The sequence below is a fragment of the Salmo trutta genome, chromosome 3 (assembly GCF_901001165.1).
Source record: "Salmo trutta chromosome 3, fSalTru1.1, whole genome shotgun sequence".
Taxonomy (NCBI): Eukaryota; Metazoa; Chordata; class Actinopteri; order Salmoniformes; family Salmonidae; genus Salmo; species Salmo trutta.
Genome location: NC_042959.1, coordinates 52938542 through 52956765, shown reverse-complemented (window position 1 = coordinate 52956765; position 18224 = coordinate 52938542). Strand labels below are relative to the sequence as shown.

General features: G+C 42.8%; 1 protein-coding gene across 11 annotated transcripts in view; it reads right to left on the bottom strand.

Annotated features, from left to right (window-relative positions):
• LOC115178333 (ras/Rap GTPase-activating protein SynGAP-like) overlaps positions 1 to 18224 on the bottom strand; it is a 109674-nt gene that overhangs the window by 76939 nt on the left and 14511 nt on the right. For all 11 annotated transcript variants that reach the window (XM_029739520.1, XM_029739550.1, XM_029739512.1 and 8 more), the window contains 2 exons: positions 10205 to 10341; positions 2229 to 2334 (listed from right to left, as the gene is read on the bottom strand). In XM_029739520.1, coding sequence (XP_029595380.1) covers positions 2229 to 2334; positions 10205 to 10341 — 243 coding nt within the window. The remainder of the gene's footprint in view (positions 1 to 2228; positions 2335 to 10204; positions 10342 to 18224) is intronic.

Here is an 18224-nt window from a genome sequence, read left to right as displayed (position 1 = left end):
TATTTTACATTTGAGATTCTTCAAATAGCCACCCTTTGCCTTGATGACAGCTTTGCACACTCTTGGCATTCTCTCAACCAGCTTCATTAGTTAGTCACCTGGAATGCATTTCAATTTGGTAAAAGACCAGTCCCTATTATGGGAAGAACAGCTTAAATAAGGAAAGAGAAATGACAGCCCATCATTATTTTAAGACATGAATGTCAGTAAATGCTGAAAATGTCAATGACATCTTCAAGTGAAGTCACAAAAAACATCAAACACTATGTTAAAACTGGCTCTTACGAGCCTCAGAAATTGCAGCCCAAATAAATGCTTCACAGAGTTCAAGTAACAGACACATCTCAACATCAACTGTTCAGAGGAGACTGTGTGAATCAGACCTTCATGGTCGAATTGCTGCAAAGAAACCACTACTAAAGGATACCAATAATAAGAAGAGACTTGCTTGGGCCAAGAAACACATTAGACCGGTGGAAATGTGTCCTTTGGTCTGGAGTCCAAATTTTAGATTTTTGGTTCCAACCACCGTGTCTTTGTGAGACGCGGTGTGGGTGAACGGATGATCTCCGCATGTGTATTTCCCACCGTAAAGCATGGAGGAGGAGGTGTTATGGTGTGGAGGTGCTTTGCTGGGTTCACAGTCTATGATTTATTTAGAATTCAAGGCACACTTAACCAGCATGGCTATCACAGCATTCTGCAGCGATATACCATCCCATCTGGTTTGGGCTTAGTGGGACTATCATTTGTTTTTCAACAGGACTATGACCCAACACACCTCCAGGCTGTGTAAAGGCTATTTGACCAAGAAGTAGAGTGATGGAGTGCTGCATCAGATGACCTGGTCTCCACAATCTCCCAACCAAATTGATATGGTTTGGGACGAGTCGGACCGCAGTGTGAAGGAAAAGCAGCCAACAAGTGCTCATGCACTTGTTGCACAAAAATAATATTTTTGCAGGAATCTCCTTGCGAATGATTTTGCCGAAGATTGTATCTCCGCCGGCCTGGGCACCTGAGCTTTTGCTATCTATGCTATGTGGGAACTCCAAGTGAAGCTGGTTGAGAGAATGCCAAGAGTGTGCAACGCTGTCATCAAGGCAAAAGGTGGCTATTTGAAGAATCACAAATATAAAATATATTTTGATTTGTTAAACACTTATTTGGTTACTATATGATTCCATATGTGTTATTTCATAGTTCTGATGTTTTCACCATTATTCTACAATGTAGAAAATAGTAAAAATAAAGAAAAAGTAGGTGTTCTAAAACTTTTGACTGGTAGTGTAGATTATCCTTATCCCATCCAATCCACGTGTATGCAATCTACTCTCACTTTAGGATTATCCCAATTATGACCTCACTAAGTTATCTCAGTTCCAAGTTATGCAGTAGGTCACAGTCTTTCTGAAATGGGTCACTGTGTCGCAAGCATTTCCCTTGACACTGACTCCGTAAATGTGGAATTCTGATGACAGCATGGCAGGTTTCTGTTAATCAGCTCATTAATGGGATGCCTGGGGGGCCTTGGCCGCATGGGGGGCATCGATCCCATTCAGTATGGGCATCTCCTCAGTGTGGATGGGCTCTCACTGCAGATGGTTCTCAATGGAAGGCTGTTTGATAACATGCTATATCATAGAGATGCTTAGAGTGTGATGAGCATCACTCTTCTGGAGTCAGTAGGCCTGTGTAGCCTGTGGCGTTATAGGAGAGTATTGCTGTGTCAGACCTGAACAGGTTCATGTCAAATATGGAGTGAGTGGCCTATTGCAGTATCCCCACAAGACTGTTGTGGGGAGAGTCGCCCTATGTGGACAATGGGAGTGTATCAATGCTGAGACATACATGAGGCAGAGAGGCAGAGTGAGAGAGGTGGAGTAAGGCAAAGAGGCAGGCAGAGACAATGAGTCAGAGAGGCAGTAAGAAAGACAATCACAAAATATCAGAAGTAGAAAGGCAGAGAAAGGTGAGAGCAGCCCATGAAAGGTAGAGTCAGAAACACAGAACTAGAATGAGTAGAACGGGCCTCCCATTCAAGTCAATGACGCCATAATGGGTGGACTGGCAGCCATTGCGAGGGTCCCCATAAGAGTAAAGCGGGAAGTAAAAGCAGGAAGTACAACATTACATTTGTGCTTTATGGTCAGAGGTTCCAAGCTATTGACTGTATTTCTATGGTCAGAAAGAATTCAGAGAGATAGAAGGGCCCATGGCCAACTTACCCATCTCTGGATGGTGCCTCCCCTCAACAGGAACGCTGACTGTCCTCCGCAGCAGCTTGTTCCTGTGCATCTCGGAGCGCCGCTCGCGCATCAACAAAGGGTGTACCTGCATATGCACAGAGAGACAAGGTCAGGTCAACACACACGCACAATGCATTAAGCTATATTTTCAGAAGACAGTAATGGATAGTATCTTGAAATGTCTATCACTGAGCAGTAGCGGAGCGTGGGTAAAATTTCTGGAGAAGCCAAGCCAGGAAAAAAAAATCCTTATTACAACCTAGATATTGTGATAATTACCTAGCTTGCTCTATAACCTGTTAGTTCATATGCCTTGACACTGTGATTTATAGGCCTAAGGCTGAAACAATAAGAAGACACAGTGGCAGAATAAATTCAACCACACCTTTGTTTCATCAAAAAAACAGAGAGCAACATCTGTCCGGTGAAGTCCCCAAAGCATATTGCATATAACTGACAGTTACATGACCTACAGCATGGTCAAGCAAGTTCATGTTTCTGACATTTTTGGACTACTAAACAACTATTGATTTAGAACCACGGAGAGTTATCACGAGTGTCAAAGAAAACAGGAGCTGCCTCCACTATTCCAGCCCCATTTTAACTTCTACATTTCAACAGAATCAAATCACCTATGCTAATGGTTAATTTAATACAGTGACAACTAAAAGATACCAAAAACAATTGAGTCCAGTCAACATAAGCTAAATATGATGTGGCTATCCATGGTACTGATTTGTGTGTGTGTGTGTGTGTGTGTGTGTGTGTGTGTGTGTGTGTGTGTGTGTGTGTGTGTGTGTGTGTGTATGTACTACTTAAGTCGTTTTTGGGGTATCCCTACTTACTTTACTATTTATATTTTGGACTACTTTTACTTCACTATATTCCTAAAGAGAATTCTGTACTTTTTACTCCATAAATTTTCCCTGACACCCAAAAGTACTTGTTACATTTTCAATGCAGGACAGGAAAAGGGTCCAATTCACACACTAATCAAGAGAACATCCCTGGTCATCCCTACTACATCTTATCTGGCAGACTCACTAAACACACATGCTTCATTTGTAAATTATGTCTGAGCATTGGAGTGTGCCATTGGCTGAAACGCATTAAGGAAAGAAATTCCACAAATAAATTTTTAACAAGGCACACCTGTTAATTGAAATGCATTCCAGGTGAATACCTCATGAAGCTGGTTGAGAGAATGCCAAGAGTGTGCAAAGCTGTCATCAAGACAAAGGGTGGCTACTTTGAAGAATATCAAATATATTTTGATTTGTTTAACACTTTTTTGGTTACTACATGATTCCATATGTGTTATTTCATAGTTTTAATGTCTTCACTATTATTCTACAAAGTAGAAAATAGTAAAAATAAAGAAAAACCCTGGAATGAGTAGGTGTGTCCAAACTTTTGACTGGTACTGTATGTGTGTGATTTGCCGGCTGGTCATATGACCACGTTTAACCGTATGACCACGTCAGCTGTAATATCATAGACATGTAGCAGGGCTTCCAGCACAATATGGATGACATAAAAGTTGAATACATACATACACCCACTGCAGGCAACAGCACCCACCCCCCAACATACATAACATGCAGTCGACTGCGCTAGACATATCTAGTGGATGCACAGCACAGAGCACAGCACTCCATAGAGTACTTTACCACGGTATACAATCCCCCATAGCTCAGTGAGCCGGAAGACATCTCCCAGCGCTGTCATTGGCAGGATTCATTTTGTTGACGTTTACCTCTTTTTTAAAAATGTAATCAGGGATACACACACCATAAATCAAGTGTGTATATGATTATGCTTGTATTACCCACTTAGTGCATTACTAATGAGTATGTTGTGAGATACATCGCACGCTGAGGACAGATATATTGCAAGTTACGGAATGAGTTCCCCTATGAAAAATGTATTATAAGACACCCAATCTTTATGAGTCCAGCACCCGCATGCATAAAAGCTTGTTTCTTTATCGCCTGCCCTTTTATTGGAGCAATTATGCACGGAAAGACTTTGCTTTGCTGTTTATATATTTTTTATGATACACTGCGGGCACACTGTTTAAAATGCGTCAGACCTAATTTTAACATCTGTTTATAACGTTCACATTATTTCTGGTTATTTCTCGATGTAATCTAATTTACTTCAATATTGGACCATAACACTCTAGGAATATCCTTCTAACACAGATATACTCTCTATAACATGTTAATAATATGAGCCATCTGTCGCCAAGCCTTTTATACTGTCATAAGCGTAATAGTTGCTATATTTTTGGATAATTAACACATATATTCATTCACAAGACTTCAGAGACGTCCCCAAATGTTTGTATCCACTCTTCTCTACCCCTGTTTCCTTGAGCCTGTGCTGCACCAGAGCTCCTTTCTGCATTCTACGAGCACTTTGCTAATTAAATGTATCGATACACATAAAATAGTAATATAAAGAAATGTGATCAATATACAGCATTCTGTAAGTGCTAAATGCTATGATAATCTAAGTGTAGTATTACTTAATCAATCATTTTTATTCCGAAGGTTTTGCTCTGGACTTCCGTTGAGTCTAAGGCATGGAGTTGCCTCATTGAGAGAAGTGACTTTGACTTGGAATAAGAACCGAAAATGTTCACAGAGCAGCTGAGAGGCCGTTTAGATCACATTAAACTCCGACTCAAAACTGATCTTAAACACCCTACATAAATACTAGTCTGTCATGGCCTGCTAAACACGGTAATTTCCACAATGATGTCCACTTGAACACAGTTAGCCCACTCCCCCCTCATCTCCACTGTGTCCCTGTTCAGACACAATTCATCACAACAAATGTATGGAAAAGACTCCCCCCCCCCACACACACACACACACATACACACGCACACACCCACTCTGACACACAGCACTTTCTGGTTGCGAGGGGGAACACCTCAGCGCTATTTATAGCTTGCATGGCAGTGTTTGATTGGCAGAGGGGTGGGGGGGCTGGTTAGGACAGTGGCGGTGCAGCTGGGGACTTGACACGGCCTTGGCACCGTCCCTGGTAGCCATGCTCATGAGTGGGCACACAAGGCAGGTTGGCACACAACACTGGCAGACTAGAAAGAGGGCACATGGGGCCGAACTGACAGTCACACAGGGGCAGTGGTCTAGCATTGAAACCTGCAGGGAGCAAGAAAGCATGCTGATGAGGATTGCGTTGCTAATATGTAAACGACTATAATTGGAATGAGAATCCAATGCAGTATAGCAGTGTTTCCTAATTTCTGTCCTTGAGTTTCTGTCTCTGGGTATTCCGGTGTTTGTTGGGCGAGTCAACAATCCATTTCATTCAATTGAAAAGTAGATTGAATACTGGCATGCAGACCTAGGCTCCCTTGAGTGTTGTCAGAGATAAGCCCATTCATACGCGAGGTAATTCTAATAGCTAACAAGAAGGTCAATTGTATTAGGTTTCGGCATCAGGCAAACTGTAGTCAGAGGCAAGAGTAGGAGCAGAAGTGGCTAAGACTGAAATAGACAGATGACTGTGCTCAGGCACTGCAAGGAGGGGTGGGTGGTGGGTGGTGGGTGAGTAGAGGGAGAATGAAAGCCATAGATCTGAGTGAGAGGGAGAGGAGAGGGAGCCTGGCATGGAGAGTTGAGCAATGCTGCAGGCTGCCTGGACCATATGTCACTACTGGCCCAGCTGTGATGGGTAGGCTGGGTGGGGGATATGGGTGGAGTGTGGTGTGTGTGTTGGTGTGTGAGCTGTGTGTCTGAGGGGAGGGGGGTGATAATGGAGTGGCAGGTGTGTAATCCATTACTTTGTAACGGAGTCGTGATCAAACAGCGGCTGAGTCCACTACCTCTGCCCCCGACACGCGCACACACAATCACACACACAGATGCATTCTCGCACGCACACAAACACACATCAGCCTCTGTGTCCCTGGAAGTATGACAAACAGTTAGGCTGGCCAACACCACTGTCTGTCCTCAAGTCTCTCAATAACGTCCTATCACTGACAGATGTTCCCTCCCTTCGCCTCAGGCATTGGACACAGCAACTGGCATGTGATAAAATCAAAGAGAAACGTTCAAACAGAGTGATTTTAAGACCATTTTTTGCGTCTTGGAATGAGAAAAGAGGGCATTTAGAGAGCATCCCTAAGTACTAAATCCGACCAAATTCCAATCCAAAGTTGATCTTCATTGTTTGTATGTAAAATTTGAGCATGCTGCAGAGCACTGGTGGAAGAGCTGTCCCACTACACCCCTATGTGGACATTTCCCACAATACCTGCATTCAGTTGGAATGTTAGATAAACTCCATTTAAATGCACTTTACACATGCATAGCCAGGCAAATTAATCCAATTGCCTTGAGTGCCTTTGCCTTTGAAAGGGTTATAGTAGTAGGTGCCAGGAGCACCGGTTCGAGTGTGTCAAGAACTGCAAAGCTAGTGGGTGTTTCAGGCTCAATAGTTTTTTGTGTGTATCAAGAATGGTCTACCACCCAAAAGACATACAGCCATCTTCACACAACTTTGGGAAGCATTGGCATTAACACGGGCCAGCATCCATTTGGAAGTCTATGCCCCGACGAATTGAGGCTGCAAAAGGGGGTGCAACTCAATATTATGAAAGTGTTCCTAATGTTTTGTACACTCAGTGTATAACCCCTAATATGTATAAGGGGTGACCTTTTGAAAATGGCTTATTTCAGTTGCGCGTAATGGTTATTCAGATGCCAAAAGGCAGTAAAGCACTTGTTAAATAACCTTAGGATTTGCCAGTGTACAGTGCATTGAGCCTTCTTATTGGTCAAATGAAGGCGCTTCTTTCTCATGACTCCTTCCATCCATGTGTGCCTTATTATTACATAATTGTCACAATCCCCTGTTTCCAAATGGGTTCCCAAGGGTCATGCATGTGTAAAAATGCTAACTACATGCTTTATGCAATGTGACAACAGTAGCTACAGGAAAAGCCACCATGGCGCTGCATTGTTGGCTCAGGCGCTAATGAATTAATTTACAGTATCAACACTGCCAAAGCCATTGCAAACATATGGGTAGGGAATGCAACACAATGGCCATGCATGGATACTGAGACAAATCCTGTTCTAATTCCCTTTATTTTGAATTAGCCTAGCATGCTAATGCTAATGTGATTCAGTAGTAGTGAGAGAGGATACTAACATGCTAGTGCTAGCGCTGTGCTAGCAGGAACTAGTGCCCTCTGATTGCTTGCATAACACTGGGGCACAGTGGGAGGGAGAGCGATGCCTGGGCACATGACTGGAGGACAGGGCACTGGTGCGTGGCGTCTGGTGCACATAACGCGGGGCTCTGTCAATCCATATCAGTGGCAGCCATCACTGTCGATCCTCTCGCTCCCACCACGGTCACAGAGGGCTAACAGCAGCCCACTGGGAAGTGGTCAGTGCTCTTCTACTGCCAATGGCAGTGCAGCATAGAGTTGCTTTGTTAGGGAGTGAAGTTAAGTTGGATTGTGTAGTGTTCACTTTTAAGATTGACTTCTGAGGTGGAGAGTATGCAAGTTGGGGAAGCTACACAAACAATGAAGTGTTGAACAGAAGGTATAGTGACTTCTGTACTTGGACGAAAGGGTACACTCTTAATTTATTAGGTTAATTCGGACTATGCTTAAGTCAAGCTTTCAACATCACCAGTTTTCAGCACTTGTATTCACTGAGGTGAATAAAGCGCATTTGAAATAGGGGAGCACAGAAGAGCACAATGGTGACGTGACAGATATTTTCACATATTCCTCCAGAGCACTGTTATTTCCTCAAGCAGCCCCTTAGTTGAGACTGAAGAAGCCACAATGAAGAGAAGATGGTCTTTTGACGGATGTCATTCACAAAGCAAAACAGAGTGGCATCTCAATGGAGCTGCTTGGGAAAGAAAGGAGAGAGCAGGTCTGTGGGATAGCCAAACACTACTGTCAGTCACACCAGGGAGAGAGGGAGGGAGGGAGCAGGGGGAGGAGAGGTAGCCTGAGAAATAGAATGTGTGTGTGAGAGAGAGAGGTACCCCTCTGTTCCACCTTATCTCCTCTTTGGCAACATATGATTGCTTTTTGTCATGCCACTAAAAGCATTTGAATCGAACAGAAATTAATCAAGAGGGGTGTGTGTGTATGACAGAGAGAGAGAGAGAGAGAGAGAGAGAGAGAGAGAGAGAGAGGTTGAGCGAGACAGATAGACAGAGAGAGACAGAGAGAGAGAGAAAGAGAGAGAGAGAGAGAAAGAGAGAGAGAGAGAGAGGGAGAGAGATGGAGAGGCCCACTCCGCGCCGCATGAGGTGAGTGACAGGCATGAATATTTAATCGCCTCTCATCCTCTCTCCAAGGTGGTGGTCATTGGCCCGTCAGGTCTGCCTCAAATCCATTCATAGCTTCTGCCTCATTGGCACAATTAGACAGGGATAAGCCTTTGATTAATTGACTTGGGCCTTCCTCTCATCGCTCCATAGCTGAAAAGGCCCTTAACTGGATCATAAGGTTCTTTATACTCCTTCTGAGTGACGAGAATTAAAGATATTGGCAGCTAGCTACCCTGCAAGTACCGCTACAGTACTCCATTACATCATTACGTGATCTTTAATAGACTCATACTCTCAATCAAATGTACTATGAACACTGTTATTGTAGTGCAATAGACTTTAAGTGTGTAAGTAAAACCTCTATGTGTTTTAATTGTGTTTTAGGATTCATTTATTGGATATCAATCTGTAAATCTGTCTACATGGTCTACATTTAAAAAGAGACCTGTCAAAAGGCGATACAGGTACATAAGTGAAGGAATAGTACCCCCTTCTGGTCTTAGCTAGCAGGCTGAAATTGTACTTAGTATGATATAATAAGTAATCTAAGGTATGTTTTGTTTTGAATTAGCAATAAACAGTCAGGTTGAAAGAGTCCCATATTCCTAAAGTGTCTCAGAGTAGGAGTGCTGATCTAGAATCAGGTCCCACATGGTCATGTAATTGTGTCATGTCTGTTATGATCTGAAAGGTATATTGATCCTAGATCAGCACTCAGATGGGAAAGGGGATACCTAGTCAGTTGCACAACTGAATGCATTCAACCAAAATGTGTCTACCGCAATTAACCCAACCCCTCTGAATCAGAAAGGTGCAGGGGGCTGCCTTAATCAACGTCATCAGCACCCAGGGAGCAGTGGTTGTTGGGGGTTAACTGCCTTGCTCAAAGACAGAACAGCTGATTTTTTTTCACTTTGTTGGCTTGGGGATTCAAACCAGCGACCTTTCGGTTCCTGGCCCCAACGCTCTTAACTGCTAGGCTATGGGCACTGGTCTAACAGGCCCATCTAAGCCAGACGTGACCTACTTGTATAGAGGCGTACTGGTGCGAAAGTTGTTTGCCACAAAATTCTAAGCTAACAATAGGTGCAGGACTGAACCTCCCATAAGCAAGCCTTAGGCGACAGTGGCCCAGGACACCTGCCTTGAGTGTTTAATAGGAACACTGGCCTCCTTCAGGTCCAACATGTACATGAGATACTGTGTTATAACGAGGACCCCGGCCCAGAGCTTCTCTTAGTCAGGTCGTGTGGTCAAGAAAACCTCCGGGAATGAAATCAGTGACAATGTTTATTGGCAATGTAATGTACTCAGAATACCATGTAATGTCAGGTCGTGTCAAATACAGTTACATGCCTAAAGGGTCAATTGTGGTGATATCCTTTTTTAGATATGTCATTTTTATTAAACTTTGTGGCTTTAGAAACTGTCATGACAGTGTTGTAGACACTCATGTCAGTTCAAACAAACCAGTCTAATACAGTATGGTACAGCAAAGTGAGCCATAGAATAGATAGAAATATAATTCCTAGAACGGTAATCCCCTTTCAAGTCAATGGGTGGGTGATGGGTGAAATTGTATTTCTATAGTGTGTGCAGCAGTAGGTAAGTACCTCCTCCTGGTCCAACATGTAGAGCTGATTTCCGGAGATCACACAGAGACGGGGGTTCCAGTCGGGGCGGTCGTAGGAGGGAGCGGCAAAGGAAGGGGCATGGGGGCGATAGGAGGGGGGGACGGCACACCTCGCATCTGGGGAGGAGAGAGAACAAGTGGAGAGGGAAGGAGAGAGGGGAGATGTGTCAGTTAGGGTGACTGGATGGTGGAGGACATGCCAGAACATGCCCGTCGACACATGGTTGTTTATGTTTGCAAGCTGGTACATCTGCATCAGTTGAATCCAAAACACTGAAAATGCAATCTGACTTCTTCACATTTGTCCACATTTCACACATAACAACAATGCTCAATGAAAGAAGTGGACAGATTAATCTAGGACTGGTCCATTATGCAGTAAATAACTCACCAATCAATGCACTGATACAGAGAAAATAAAACACACTTTCTACAGTTTAGTTATTATGATTTGTAGCCATAGCCTAGAATATGGATAAAAGGGTTGGATAAAAGGGTCTGCAAAATCAGGGGTTCCAAAAATGGCGTCCGCAGAAGAGGTACTGCAGAGGGTCCGTGGCCAGATCTCTAAATATGTATAAAATAAATAATTCAATAAAATACAGGGTACGCACAATGCCGTCGGGGGTATGCCAACACATTTTCAAACAGTCCATTTGTATTTTCCAACGAGGCTATACATTTGGGTGAGGTTTTTTTCTAGCCTGCGTAACCTTGTTTCACTGCCAAAATTAAAATTAAACCATCTAATGTTAAGCGACATAACAATGCAATGTCAAATACAGGTAGCCTAGTCACATAATTAACATCCAATCACATTAACCGTTACTGTCTCGCGGGAATTCCACTAACAGTCCATATGTAGCCAAACGTTGCTGCTGCTCATTCCATTTGCTCGAAAATTCATAAATGGTTAAAAAAAGTAAGGCCCGCATCCATAGAGACACATACCAGCTCTACTGGTAGTACTGCTACTACCAGCAGTACTACACCTGCACCTGTCGACAACACAAGTTGTTCTGCTTCCAAGAGCACATCCAATGCTAGCGTCAGTAATTCTACATTTGTTGTAGCCCAGCTAGCATGGACACTGACAGTTGTGAATCTGATGCAGTCAAAGAGCTACTGCCCCCTTACCCGGGAAAGCACCGAACAACAGACAGGGACGTTGGACCATCGAAGAGGCGCAAATATGATGAGAACTACATTGATTTGGGGTTCACTTATATTGGGAGTAGGTCCTTTCCTAAGCCACAGTGTGTTATATGTGCAAAAGTACTATCTCACAACTCGATGACACCTTCACTCTGGCTCAAACATTTAGAAACAAAACATGCCAATTTGAAAAATAAGCCACAGGAGGTTTTTGAGCGAGAATTAAGACGACTTTCGAGTTGTAATACATGTATAAAAGCAACAGATACCATTAATAAGAAGGGGCTAGAAGTGTCTTATATGGTGAGCTACCGGGTGGCTAGGACAGGCAAGCCCCATACTATTGTGGAGGACTTTAATTCTTCCTGCTGCCATGAATATGGATGGGACAATGCTGAGGGAAAAGGCCAAAAAAACTATACAGACAATGCCTCCATCAAACAACACTGTTTCACGACGCATCAGTGACCTGGCAGGAGATGTTTTGTAAAAATTACTGCTTTGCATACAAGCCAGTCAATTCTATGCGTTACAGCTGGATGAGTCAACAGACGTGGTGGGCCTGGTACAGGTCCTGGTATATGTCCGTTACGTTTAGGTGGGTTCCACTGGAAACCAGGACAACAGGAGAGGATCTTTTTAAAGTACTGGACAGCTTTGTGACATCAAATGGACTTTGGTGGTCAAGATGTATTGGTATCTGTACTGATGGCGCAAAAGCCATGATAGGGAGACATAGTGGAGTGGTAACGCGTGTGCAAGCATTTGCTCCCAACGCCACTTGGGTACACTGCAGCATCCACCGAGAGGCTCTTGTTGCCAAAAGAATGCCTGACAGCTTCAAAGACATTTTGGACACTACAGTGAAAATGGTCAACTTTGTTAACACAAGGACCCTGAACTCTCGTGTATTTTCTGCACTATGCAATGATATGGGCAGTGACCATGTAATGCTTTTACAACATACAGAAGTGCGCTGGTTATCATGGGGCAAAGTATTGACACTTTTTTTTAATTGAGAGCTTAAAGTTTTCTTTACTGACCATAATTTTCACTTGTCTGACCGCTTGCATGATGACGAGTTTCTCACACGACTGGCTTATCTGGGTGATGTTTTTTCTCACCTGAATGATCTGAATCTAGGATTACAGGAACTCTCCGCAACTATATTCAATGTGTGGGACAAAATTGAGGCTATGATTAAGAAGTTGGAGCTCTTCGCTGTTTGCATTAACAAGGACAACAAACAGGTCTTTCCATCATTGTATGATTTTTTTTGTGTGCAAATGAACTCAGGTTTACGGACAATGTCAAATGTAATATAGCGAAGCACCTGAGTGAGTTGGGTGCACAATTACGCAGGTACTTTCCCGAAAAATGGATGACACAAACAACTGGATTCGTTATGCCTTTCATGCCCTGCCTCCAGTCCACTTACCGATATCTGAACAAGACAGCCTCATCGAAATTTAATTTAAATCAGAAGCCACTGCCAGATTTCTGGATTGGGCTAAACTCAGAGTATCCTGCCTTGGCAAATCGCGCTGTTAAGACACTGATGCCCTTTGCAACCACATACTTATGTGAGAGTGGATTCTCGCCTCTCACTAGCAAGAAAACTAAATACAGGCACAGACTGTGTGTGGGAAATGATTTAGGACTGAGACTCTCTCCAATACAGCCCAACATTGCAGAGTTATGTGCATCCTTTCAAGCACACCCTTCTCATTAACCTGTGGTGAGTTATTCACAATTTTTGATGAACAAATAATGTTTATATTTAAGATGGCTAAATAAAGAGCAAAATGATTGATTATTATTGTATTATTATTTGTGCCCTGGCCCTATAAGAGCTCTTTGTCACTTCCCACGAGCCAGGATTTGACAAAAACCCACACTCATTTTTATGTTTAATAAATGTATTGTATAGTGTGTGTGTGTAGCAGGCTTACAATGATGGCAAAAAAAAAACATTTGAGAGTGTGCTGATCCTGGTGCTAGAGGGGGTACGCAGCTGGAGGTTGAATGTTTGAAGGGGTACGGGACCATAACAAGTTTGGGAACCACTGGTTTAGAGGATCTAACACAAAACAATGTCATTATTATTCATCTACAATGTTGGTTCTGATTAACCATGGGCAACAAGGCCTGGGAAGCTCATAGGGATATCCACCAATTATTCATTTTTCAGCTCAATGCTTCTTTGTTTTGAACATAAATGCACTTTAATTTCATCTTTAAAACTGCAAAGTTTTCTTTCTGCCTATGATTTTATTTCTTTTTTTATTGTATGAAATTAGCTTGAAAATGAAAACAATATATCTCCGATGCCAAGAGGCAGGCTTTTTAAATGTTATTTCCCTGGGGCCGAGACTTGGTTCGCCCAGCCATGCACTGCAGATGTCACAGTAAAACATCTCCTTGTATGACATTTTTATCGCACTGCAAGTTGTGTTGTGGTTATGAGGGGGTCCTTGATGAAGTTGCTCTCACAAAAGGGGTCCCCGGACCCAGAAAGTTCAGTGTGCTAAATGACCATATCTTCATACTACATCGCAAATGCATTGACATGCCTTTGTTCGACCCCAGGTTCCCCCTCTGTCCAGACGGTCGCAATAGACAGGCAGCTCTTCAGACAGAACCAGGGTCCTGAAGCAGAAGGGCTGTGGCATGAAACAGAGCAAAAGAAGCTTGGTGATCCACTACAACTGCTCGAGTCAATTAGCCAAGCTCTGGCTTCAGTCAGCATGATGCTAGGTCACTGAGAAATAACCAGGGCACGATTCTTTGTCTTTTTCACTATCTTTCATAGTCTCCACTTCCTAGTGTGTCTCTCTATCACTCGTACTCACTCTGCCCATCCCTCTGGTTCTCCCTCTCTCAACTGTCTTTTTCGCATTGACCTTCCGATTCGTCTTTCCTCCAGTCTCTTTCCATGTTCCCCTCTTTCATATTTCTTTCTCTTTACCCTCTAAGTTATGTCAGGGGCTATGTTAATGTTTTCATCAAAACACTTTTGCTATCCTTTCCATTCGCCTCATTTTTACATTTCAAGCAGAATGTGAAGCATACATCTCAACGCTATTCTCACTCCAGACAGCCTTGTGTAGTGAATCCACAGACACCTCCCAACAAGGCCGGAAACAAGCCCTCAACGAGAGGTTAGCCAAAGTGACATTCCCCACTCCAAGACTGTTTTCACAATTCACACACTTCATATCTGCAGATTGTACAAGTCCCAGAGTCAACCCTCTAACACACTTTATTTAACCCTTACCCATACATCTTGTAGATGGTACAAACAACAGCTGTCTAGTGTCTACTTATACCTTTTCACTTTCCAGACAGCACACTTTAACCCTTTGCGCATTTCCCCATGTTTGAGAAAGGAAGGCCCCTGCAGGTTGAATGATGTAACAGGCCCTGACTCGGCTGAGACACAGCACCGTCGGCACACTCACAGCAGCAGGCCATGCTGTCCATTTGACACTATGCCAAAAAGAGAGCCACTCCGACCCTGAAAATAGGCCTACTTCAACCAAACAACCCTGTCAGAACCTTTATTTTAAAATAAAAGCTTTCTCAAATATTCACTGTATTCACAATGCTTGTATCACCCCAAGTAGGAAGCCAAGCACAAAAGGCAATCTGTCTAATTGTAGCGAATACAGCCGAGTTTGTTTTATATTCAAGTTTAATTATGAATAAAGCTTCTCTTGAAATATAAATGAGTTGCTAAAGAAGCAAAGCTTATTAAGGGGGTCACAGTGGTAGAATCCAAGGTATGATTCACCATATGATATGAAGAGAGATTACATAACCCTGATTTCAACCTCTAAGTCACTTTTCACTCATGGACTCACAGTCACTGTGGTTATTCTGACTGAGCCCCCTAGGGGTTTTCATATACACTCACATATAATTAAGAATTTGACCAAATCACAAAATCTAGGCAGTGAATATCGGCCAGGGCATGTATATACAGTACCAGTCAAAAGTTTGGACACACCTACTCATTCCATGGTTTTTCTTTATTTTTACTATTTTCTACATTGTGGAATAATAATGAAGACATCAAAACTTTGAAATACACACATGGAATCATGTAGTAAGCAAAAAATATATTTTTTATTTGAGATTCATCAAAGTAGCAACCCGTTGCCTTAATGACAGCTTTGCACACTCTTGGCATTCTCTCAACCAGCTTCATGAGGTAGTCACCTGGAATGCATTTTAATTAACAGGTGTGCTTTGTTAAAAGTTAATTTGTAGAATTTCTTTCCTTCTTAATGCGTTTGAGCCAATCAGTTGTGTTGTGACAGGGTAGGGGTGGTATACAGAAAATAGCCCTACTTGGTAAAAGACCAAGTCCATATTATGGGAAGAACAGCTCAAATAAGGAAAGATGAAAATAAGGAAAAATGACAGTCCATCATTACTTCAAGACATGAAGGTCAGTCAATGCGGAAAATTGACTGAAGGTCAGTCAATGCGGAAAACTGTCTCTCATGAGCAAAGGAAGACTCAGAGTTACCTCTGCTGCAGAGGATAAGTTCATTAGAGTTACCAGCCTCAGATTGCAGCCCAATAAATGTTTCACAGAGTTCAAGTAACAGACACATCTCAACATCAACTGTTCAGAGGAGACTGTGTGAATCAGGCCTTCATGGTCGAATTGCTGCAAAGAAACCACTACTAAAGGACACCAATAAGATGAAGAGACTTGCTTGGGCCAAGAAACACGAGCAATGGACATTAGACTGGTGGAAATCTGTCCCTTGGTCTGATGAGTCTAAATTAGAGATTTTTGTTTCCAACCGCCGTGTCTTTGTGAGACGCAGAGTAGGTGAACAGATGATCTCCACATGTGTGATTCCCAACATGAAGCATGGAGGAGGAAGTGTGATGGTGCTTTGCTGGGGACACAGCATTCTGCAGCGATACGCCGTCCCATCTGGTTTGCGCTTAGTGGGACTATCATTTGTTTTCAACAGGACAATGACCCAACACACCTCCAGGCTGTGTAAGGGCTATTTGACCCGACCTCAACCCAATTGAGATGGTTTGGGATGAGTTGGACCGCAGAGTGAAGGAAAAACAGCCAACAAGTGCTCAGCATATGTGGGAACTTCTTCAACACTGTTGGAAAAGCATTCCTCATGCGTTTCCAACGTTCCCATGGGGGACCAGTACGGGAAAAAAATGTTTTTATGAAATGTATGCATTCACTACTGTAAGTCGCTCTGGATAAGAGCGTCTGCTAAATGACTAAAATGTAAATGTAAAATGATTGAGAGAATGCCAAGAGAAGAGTGTGCAAAGCTGTCATCAAGGCAAAGGGTGGCTACTTTTGAATTGTTTAACACTTTTTTGGATACTACATGATTCCATATGTGTTATTTCATAGTTCATATTATTTTACAATGTAGAAAATAGTAAAAATAAAGAAAAAACCTTGAATGAGTAGGTGTGTCCAAACTTTTGACTGGTACTGTATACAGTGAGGGAAAAAAGTATATATACTGTATATACACAGTATATATATTTTTTTAAATCTTTATCATCTCTGAGAATGGCATGGAAAAAAATGTACAGACAATATCATCTTGTCCTGCAGCTAGAATGATGTACCTCCTTGTACGTGGATGTTCACTGGTTTAGCAGTTGAAGTGTTAGTTTTGCACATTCACAATATCAATGTTTTAATGTGGAAAGAAAAGTTTAGAGTATTGAGACTACTACAGTATATCAATATGATCATCTTCATTTTTTTATTTATTTAACTCAGTTAAGAACAAATTCTTATTTACAATGACGGCCTACCCCGGCCAAACCCAGACGACGCTGGGCCAATTGTGCGAGGCCCTATGGGACTCCCAATAACGGTCGGATGTGATGCAGCCTGGATTCGAACAAGGCACTGCAGTGACGCCTCTTGCACTGAGATGCAGTGTCTTATACCACTGTGCCACGCTGGAGCCCCAATCATCATTACTGCAGACAACATATAGCCTAAATTCCAAGGCCCAGGAATCCCAAAATATGAGTGTGACACTCGTTGCCCTTTTTCAGAGACATTGGACAAGGAGAGAGAAATTATTTGACACTAAACGTATAGCCCTACAGCAGCATACCTAATGAAAGTCACAATGTTGTGGATCCACTGGGGATATCAGTGACTCATTCCCACAGTATGTGCTCCAGCTACAATCTGTACCTCCACCTTCATGCCTCATCATCTGAAAAACCTTGGAGGCAATTTCAATGAGTAGAAGCTAAAATGCATGTAGGGTACGGTGTATGCGGTTTGTGCGGTCCAATCTAGGTGGGCTAGTTCTGTGTTATAAATATAAAAAAAACACTGTATTCACATTCTCTTATTAACGCTCTCAGAATGTGCTGAGGTCTGTCTCTGTGGGCACGTAACGCCATTCTTTCCTGCCTACCTTTGCAGTTTGCCAAGGAGCAGAGCAGCCATCAGACGACTGGACAGCTTTATTCAACGTTGTCATTACTGAGCCCGACAGGGGTAATGTTAATTCATACACATCACTAAGCTCTAAAACAGAGCTAAAAATAAACATGCAATATCCTCAGGCCGCCCGGGTCGGGCAACGTACCGACGCCAGCACGGCCTTGTTGGCTACTTTCAAGGCAAAGAAGCACAATGAACGGTACAGTTTGTACACATTTTATACGTTACTTGGTGCCCACGTAGCTTCTGTATCACATCATTCGGAATCAACAGGGGTATCCTACCGTTCCATACTCTCTGAATGCTTTTGAATTTATTGCCCAGATGTAATGTATTTCTGAAAATATACACTGGCCTGTGTGTTCTTTAA